The sequence below is a fragment of the Crotalus tigris genome, unplaced genomic scaffold, assembly GCF_016545835.1.
Source record: "Crotalus tigris isolate CLP2741 ecotype Arizona unplaced genomic scaffold, ASM1654583v1 scf7180000017571.3126492, whole genome shotgun sequence".
Classification (NCBI taxonomy): domain Eukaryota; kingdom Metazoa; phylum Chordata; class Lepidosauria; order Squamata; family Viperidae; genus Crotalus; species Crotalus tigris.
In genome coordinates, this window is record NW_024096482.1 from 1,871,085 (window position 1) to 1,880,315 (window position 9,231).

The 9,231-nt window shown below is 36.9% G+C and overlaps 1 protein-coding gene across 1 annotated transcript; it reads left to right on the forward strand.

Moving 5' to 3' along the window:
- The first annotated feature begins 189 nt into the window (after positions 1-189).
- On the forward strand, positions 190-8,250 carry ESM1 (endothelial cell specific molecule 1). Its single transcript, XM_039355757.1, has 3 exons — positions 190-1,191; positions 5,350-5,505; positions 6,881-8,250. The coding sequence occupies exons 1-3, from the start codon at positions 891-893 to the stop codon at positions 6,979-6,981; spliced, it is 558 nt and encodes a 185-aa protein (XP_039211691.1). The 5' UTR covers positions 190-890; the 3' UTR covers positions 6,982-8,250.
- Positions 8,251-9,231: the final 981 nt, after the last annotated feature.

A 9,231-nucleotide genomic window follows, 5' to 3' on the forward strand; every position in this document is an offset into this window, starting at 1 on the left:
AATGATAACTATCTGAGGTATGGAAAGATGAAACCACAGGTCCCTGACATCTCCGCTCTCTTTCTTGTCTTTGGCATTGGTCTTTGAATGCAATCTACCTAACTAAATATTGACAGGGTCATTCTTTTTTGTTTCAAGATATACTTTTCCCTGGCTTTTAAAGTAGTGTTGCCCAATCTTTAAAGCTGTTGTCTCTATCCTGCTGCTCTTGTTAGCTGGTTTAGGGATTATGGAAGTGGGATTTCAACACACTTGAAGGCACCAGGTTGGGGTGGGACTACTTTAAAGTAACAATCTATTGTCTTACTGCTGCAGTTGAGAAAAAGGGCAGACAGAGAAGCTACACAGTTAGATATACAATCTTTCTTCCTGATGCGTAGTGTTCCTTTTGTGCAAAAAGTTTGTAAAGATTTGCAGAGATACAGAGCCAATGTGAGAACAACACTTGTCCTGAGAGAAGGTATGTAACCTACTCGCTCTTTCCCCACCCCCTTTTACTCCTGTGCACTTTTCTGGCAGACATCCTTGAGCATTTGAGACGGATGTGAGAGAATTTCAGTCCTCACTGGAAAACAAGCCAACTAAACATAACAGATTACATCAGCTCAGGCTTTTCAATTCCTGGATGGTAGCAGTGTGCTAATCCAAACTTCATCCTGGATTTCGCAAAGTAAAACAAGGGAGGCTGGCAAGAGGACAGATTGAGGAAACTGACGACGGCAGGCCTTGTGGGCAAGAGGCTGTATAAAGCTCCAAAATTTGTAAGCTGATCTTCAGAACTTCCACACTGGGTTCTTCGCTCCTGCATCCCTGAGCAGAAGACATCTGACTGAACTTTTGCAACCTGTCATTGAGGACAGTGGAATTGGTCTTTCATCACACCAGGAGCCATGACCACTTTTCTGGTGCTCGCTCTCCTTCTGGTACCCATGCATGTCAGAGCTACCTGGAGCGCCAAGTATGCAGTAGATTGTCCGGAATCCTGTAACAGCAGTGAATGTAAAAACCCACAGCATTGTAAGCGGACTGTGTTGGACGACTGTGGCTGTTGTAGGGTGTGTGCTGCAGCTCTGGGAGAAACTTGCTACCGGACAGTTGCAGGAATGGATGGTGTCAAATGTGGACCCGGACTGAAGTGCCAATTTTTTTCTGAAGAAGATGATTTTGGAGATGAGTTTGGTATCTGCAAAGGTAAAGAATGGTCATTGGATAACATTAACATGATAATTAATGGTCAATGTATAGCTGTTGGAAATTGCTCCAATATATATATAATTATCCTATTTATCCTATGCTGAAGTACGAAAAAGTAGTTATTGATGGTATTCATATACCTAGCACAGGTATCTTCATTTTACCAGATGCTGTAAAATGGTTCATAATTTCTCTGCTTAGCAGACTGGAAAAGAATTGCCTAAAGTAGCCAAGACAATGAGCATTTAATCCTAATTCTACTGGCACTCTATTGCCCATGGGGAAACAATATGCAAATATTGCCTGGGAAATTTATAAAAGCATTTCAAAAGTGCTTAGGTCAATATTCTTTCCCAGAGATGTATAATGAATATTATATGTGCTGCAATCAAGAGAATAACACCTGCATTTTATAACATGGATATAAACTTTGGAAGGAAGGCATAGATATGATGATTGTATACCAAACAATCCCAATAGTTCCCTTTTACAATACTTTCAAAACAACGCATGTAAAGTTTTGAGGTTCTTAATAATATTCCCTTGTCCCCTGTCTTTTTTCCAAATTTAAAATATATTTGCTATTGCAATTAGAAATTCAATTCTATTAAAACAGGCATTTTTTGGGATATATTATTGCAGAGGTAAAGTGTGAGTGAAGTGACTTTTGTGGTTTTTAAGAAAGGAGAAGATAAGCTAAACATTCTGACAAAATAAATAGTTTCAATTTATTCCGTATATAACTTCAGTGACATCACTTATTTACAAATAGCAATACAACTCTACTCTGCGCACCTTTCTTACTTTTTCTGATGTTCATTTGGAGTATGTCCTACACTATTGTGTTCAATGCAGTTTACTCTCAGGTGAATATCTGCAGACTTTCAACATTAAAGTCCAAACACAATTATTAGAGAATGATTTTCTTCAATAATTAGTTTGATCATCAATCTATTTTAATAACTTTGATCACTTTTTTTAAAGTGTTCAAAGCATTTGTGATATCTCACCAAAGAAACACCTTAGATTGCTGGGTATTTTAACTTGGAAACGAGAGAGAGGGGGGGACCCCTTCTTACAAAAGCAAACTAAATAAAGATAGGGCATGGTGGGTGCCCACTGGGCACAGAATACAAAATAAAAACTGGAAAAGGGCATGGATAAAATAAATCTCAGAGGCTTCTAATCCTGAACAGCAACCTCTGAATCCACATCTTGCTGTTCAAAAAACAAACAAGGCTACCAGGAAGATTTTAAACTCCCACTAGAGGATTAATAATGTTAATATACTCCCCTTCTCCTTTAAAATATGCTGGGAGATAATAAGGATCCTTCAGATGCAAGTTTCTAAAATATACTGTAGACATTTGAATGTCTTTACAGAGATTTTCTTGACTGTTAAGAACAATTTATGTAACTATCAGGATACTGCCAATAGGAAGTAAGAGAATGAGATGCTTCTGTAATCCAAAGTAAACATTCTGAACATTCTTTCTCTCTCCACTTTCCTCTGACAGAATATAATTTTCTATCTCCTGTCTAAACTGCTAAATCCAGCTCAGTCTATTAATTTATTTATTTACATAACCTGTAAATAGGTTACTAACTCTTGCAAACATGGAGGTTCTCCATATGTCCTTATTCTACTAGGAACAAAGAAAAAAAAAGATTTCTGTCATTCAAATAATCATTTTTAGTCATATAAGATGTAAGCTTGCATTGTAAACAGATAGACATATAAATCTGCTTTAAAGTATAACATGTTTTTTATGTTTTTTACAACTTCATAATACCAATGTTGATGAAGATAGTATATCTTGCTTTCCTGCTTATATTAGTACCTAAAAGCTGGTTAATATATCATGTATTGCTGTGTCCTAAAGCAATAGACACTTCCCTATTAGACTGAATTATTTCGTTTAAATAATTTGCATGTCGGAAAAGGCCCACACATATTGTAGTCATTAAAGTTTTGATCCATCTAGATTCAAACATCAATTTTAGATGTTGATTCAAATCTCAATTCAAGAAGAATGCTTTGGACAATCAACCTAAATAGCTCACAAGGTTGTTAAAATAGTGAGAGATAGCAACTGCATATCCTTCACTTAGGTGCTTGGAACAAGCATGAATAACAATAAAACAAAATAATTGTTTTTTTAACGATACAGTATTGAGCAAAGTATAGAATAACTTAATTTTACCAGAATAAAATCAACAAAACCATGGCTAGTAATAACAATAGGACTGTCAAGTCAGAACTGCAAAAAGCCATTGACCACTAGATGGGACCAAAGAGACTCAGAAAATAAACCAATTGCTACTGTCCAGTGGCTATCTATATTTTTGCATTGGAGATAACCACTGTAGGTAAGAAGGAAAGGCCAGGGTTAAACATTGCTTTTCAGGCATACTCTCTAGCCTTGAGGAGAAAACAACTCCTCACACTCTTACAATAATGTTAACCTGTTAGAAGAAAAGATGAAGTTCTAGAAGGCCATATCAAACCTCTAGAATTAACTAAATGGGGATGACAGACATTTTTGTAATACTTATACACAGATATTTTGGAACCTGAAGTGGAACAGAAAGTTCTGTCTTTCTTACATTCCAAAATCAAGATGCAGCATACTCAAATTTAGCTAAATTAGTTTGTCAAGGCCATAATAATGCATTAGATAAGTAATAATTTGTCAAGACTTCCCAACTCCCTCAGTCTGAATCATATTTACATTCAACTGATTTTTTTTATTAAAAAGTTGCTATGGTAAATATTGCAACACTTTTTCTCTTAAAAAATTTAAATGAATAGCACAGGCATCCATTGGGCCCATGAGGATGGGGAGAAAATGTCAAGATGGCATCCAAGATCCTCTCCTCCTTTTTATGTGTGTCATGACACAGATGCCCCTGTCACAAGCACCTTTGTCAAAGAGGCATTGCCCCTTATTTTTGTGTTAGCTAAGTATTATGGAAACTCCCTTGGTGGTATCAACAGTTTAAAACCATGAAAAAAAAGCTGTCTTCAAAGATACTTCCTTGTAGAGGTTTTAAGCAGAGGCTGCTTAGAGATGAGGAAAGATTGCTATAGCCACAGATTTTGGCATCATGGAAAAATTGGATTAAATAACATCCAACCCCTTCCAGCTCATTGTAGGAAAGGATGTATCTTTTTTGAAAATGATATGCATGTACACACGAACATGCCATATGAAAACAAGGAATATGTTTATTGTCTCAACTTCAATTATTTTTCCCTGCTATTTCAATATTAATACAGTCCCAGGTCCAGTGGGATTGCTCTAATATCACTCTGGGCAAACAAACTTCAAATGAAAAGAAAATATAGAGAAATAATGTGGGTAATAGCACTAGTCTTTGTACTGATTGATGTGGGCATTTTTTATACCTAGCCAACTTTATCAACGCCTCCCAAATATGTATTTTAAAAGGCTGAAATCTGGGATTAACCTCTTGGATGGGAAAAAGAATATAGAGTTGAAGAAAACATATTCATAAAATTTTTCAAGGAACAAATAATTTATTTGCAATCTTGGAAATGTAGGAAGATAAATATGTGAAGATAAATATTTTCAAGTTATTATATGATGAAGACCTTAGACAAGCGTTCCTCATTTGGCATTCCCCATTTCTGTTGGAACACAACTCTCATAAATTCCTAGGAAGATTGGTCCCTAGGAGTTCCAGGAATTGCAATTCAGTATTTCTGACAAAACATTCTTTTGAGGGAAAGAGGCCTTAAATGAAGAGGTGACATTTTATACTATCTAAGAATGAGCACTGTTGAATCTAGTGAGGTTTACTAAATAAACAGAAAATAAAAATAATTGTGAAATAATGGATTAGTTTGTAAAAATTGTGTATATTTGTGAGTGTGAATCTTTTGCATATTTCTTAAAGGAAATGCTATACTCACTGTGATTTAATTCCATGGTATACATGCTTATTCAGTAAATTCAAGGAGAGCGGAGGCGACTATATTTAGAGTTGCATTCATAACATTCTACTTAATTGTTTAATTATTAGACTCATGGTGATTTGCAAAATGCTGATGTAGAACAAAATGATTCTGCAATATAATAAAAGTTTAAAGCATAGTAATATGTCTATTCTTTTCTAACATTTTACTTGCAGAGTGTCCCTATGGTACTTATGGTTTGGATTGTCTAAGAACCTGCAGCTGTCCATCTGGCATTTGTGACAGAGTAACTGGAAAGTGTGTAAAATTTTCTTTTTTCCAATTGGCTGCATCAAAACCTCCCCACCAACGAAAATTACTGCCACCTGCAGGTAAATCTAATTGCATACATTTCTTAAGGGTATAAAGCAGTGGTTCTCAACCTGTGGGTCGGGACCCCATTTGGGGTCGAACGACCATTTCACGGGGGTCGCCAAACAAGGCTGTCCGCCATTTTTTTCCCCTTTTCTTTGGCCATGCCTCTGGCACCCGGAGATGTATAAGTGGTTGGGGGTCACCACAACATGGGGAACTGTATTATGGGGTCGCGGCATTAGAAAGGTTGAGAACCACTGGTATAAAGCATTAGAAGATTTGTCCATGCCAAGGTATTCTCATTTGCAAATTGTATTGAATTAATGAGCTGTGCATCACAATTGTATTATAGTACCCTAGCGAACCTCCTGGTAGATAACAATCCCATGATGCTTTGCTTCAAGAAATATTTGACCCCGTAATTATTTATTGGCTCAGAATTAAATAAATGCACACAGAGAAGACTGTTGAAACTTAATAGGCATGAGGCATGAGCTTTAGTAATACTGTTGTTGTAATTAAAGAATGATTACTACTTCCCTGATTATTCCTGACCTCCCAACTCCTGCTGTACTGCCTCATTGTGGCAGCAGGATATTCCTAGGAGGATGAGCAAAAAATTCTGGAGTGTATGCCAAAAGTATATATTCCCAGCAAGGTCACCCAAGATTTTAAGTTCCTCCCATTTGCCCTGCTAAAGCTATATTGGCAACAGTGATTTAGGAAATGATGGAGGCAAGTGATCACTTTACTGACACTGGCAAAGGCATCAATTTATACTCTGTGGGAGGAGGCTTAAGTAAAACAGTTCTATATTTTTTACCAAGATAACCATGTGGATAGAAACTCTAAGAGTCAACAATGACTTGATGACACGTAATCAATTGTCTGATTATTTGAATTAAATACTTGATTGAAGCACTGAGCATCGCATTTGAATATTAATATTTTGATTCTTATGGAAAACTTGGGAGATTTATATCATTACAAATTTGTTCTATAAAAATATTGACATTCCCATCTCTCTTACTTGAACATTATCTCTGAAATTACATGAGCAAATGTAAAATCAAATTCTCATGATTCAGTTCATAAGATTCCATGATTCAGTTCAGTTCCCATGATTCAATTCACTAAAGGGTTTAAGGGTTTCCCTGTCCAGCTGAGGCTGACTCAGGGGGACGGTGCTCATCTCTGATTCTCAGTCTAGGGAGTCACTGTTGTCTGGGAGACGCTCCCATCATCATGTGGCTAGCATGAAAGAGCATCATAATGTGTTGAGAATGGACATGATATTTAAAGTTCTTGATTCAGACAAAAAGTTAGTTGAAAATCTGTATCTGGATTTAAAAAAAAACTAATCCCCAATTTTTTTCTCTTTTAAACTTTCAGAGAATGACATGGGATCTGGTGATGGTAATTCGGTAGAAGAGGATTTTGTGAAGGAAAAAGTCATTCACTCTCCAATCGTGAAATGGCTAAATCCTCGCTGATATTAGCCAATGTGGGTTAGATTTCTAACCCATGCTTTCTTCTAATAGTGAATGTTCAACAAACCACTTTAAAAACAGATCTCTTGCAGAGGAAATGCTAATTTTTTTTAAAGAAGACTCAATTTATGTATCTTTGGGAAAAGATTGAATTTCAGTAAGAAACTGTGTACAGTGTACATGATTTTTAGAAATATCTTCTGAATACTATATGAATCATGAATCCTTGAATGTAAAATATAGTTGGAACTTGCATATTGCTGGCGCTTACATATATATTGAAAAACATGTATATCTTATTTTTTAACATTCTCAATTCTATATTTCCTGCACAAAATATTTATTCAGCAAAGAATTAAAAATAGTATGGGGAATAAAAATTAGTATATGTACTGTTGACTGAAATCCTAATTCCAGTAGTAGAGTACCAATAATATAGGTAATAACTGTTGAATATGGAACCAGCCTTAATTCTGAATCCTATACATATTATTTGGTAGCAATACAGTAGGACTTCCTTTTCTATTAAACATTCAGAGAATTTACTTTATGGCAACAGTCTTATTCAGAGCTAAAACATAGACTAAACAAGTCTTTTAACTGTTACCAATTAGCTTTACCCACCCACATTCAGTTCTTTTGACTCCCAATAGGTCTCCCGTTCATCTCTGAGTTACTACTACTTTAGCACCACTAGCCTCAAAGATTAGTTCTCTTCTGTTGAAATAAAAGAAGATGGTAAAAGCTTTAAGCATGACTGGTCTTAACAATTACCTTCCTTATGGATAACTTATTTGTGAAAATTAAATTGTGAAGGCTCTGTGTCTTATAATGTATTTATTGCGGTTAAATTCATGTTCCCTTTTGCAGTCAATCAAACTTAGTCTGGCTTGAAATGTGCTGGCTTGAATTGTAAAGCTGAACTGTGTATCTGAAGATTGCAGCTCACAATAAGAGTGCCAATACAATCAATGTTACAGAAGTGCAAACACTTACTCTCTAAGTTAATGGATCATTTGAAAGCAAATAAGATTTGAGGCTCCTTCAGGAATTCTGAGTTACATAAAAAGAAGAAAATTGCTTGTATGGTTTGGTGGGCAGGATGAAAGAGTTTATTTAAATGGTGTTGTGAATATTTACATGAGTATAACTCTTTTGTTGTTTGCTTTGCCAAATATGATGAATCCTTCAAAATTGTGTAACTAACTAACTGTTATTATAATATAAGATTGTATTTCTATAGTTGTTACTATTAATGTAATTAATCCTTAATAAAATGGATAAAGCTATTGCTTTCACATTCTGAGTTCTGTTCAAGTTTAATTTAATTTATTTAAATTAATTTAATTCTACATACAGACAGTTTAACCTTGGGTATGCAAAGTTGCTTCTTCATTCTGATATTTTTGCACCAAAGGCAAATATATAGTTCAGGTGGGGCTATTAGACATCCAGAAAAAGAAGGACATATCCTCCTTTTTGTCCTCATGTCCTCTGTCCAGAAGGCATAGCCTTAAAGTCGAATACTGTCTGGCTTTTTGAGTGTCTTCTGTATGGTGTGGGGTGGATTTGGACTATTTTCACAACAGCAGTCATTCACATTTTCATGTATTGTGATCTTGTAAATTATTTGTTTCTTTTTTCTTTTGTCCTTCCAAAGACTCGACAGCCTAGATTTACATAATTTATTTCCTGATTCTAGCAATAAGCTTTAATCCAGCCCCTTCAAATCTATGATCAGTGTAGTCCAGTGATGGCGAAACTTTTAGAGACCGAGTGCCCAAACTGCAACCCAAAACTCATTTATTGCTGGATGCCAGGTGGGCATGGCCCACTGGGTGGGCATGGCTGTAGTGGTCATGGCAGATTGGGTGGGTGTGGCCAAGGTGGGCATGGTCACCTTGATGTTGCTCATGGGGAGGGATGCCTGTGGGGGCCAGGCAGGGTTGGGGGAGATCCAGGAGGTCTCTGGCAGGTGGGGCAGTGGACAGGAGGCTTGTCCTGTGGGTTGAGATGAGGCAAGGTGGGGGTGCCATTATCACAGGGCAAGGTGAGATGGGCTGGGGCGGCTGCTGCCTGTCATCATCGGTCCCTGCACACAGAGGCCAGCGAGCACATGGGTGCTGGAATGCATCTGGCCATGTGGGACCTCAGCAGGAGGGTGGTTGAAGAGGGATGGTTGCCATCTCTGGGGCATGGGGCATGTGCCCATAGAGATGGCTCTGAGTACCGCCCCTGGCACGCGTGCCATAG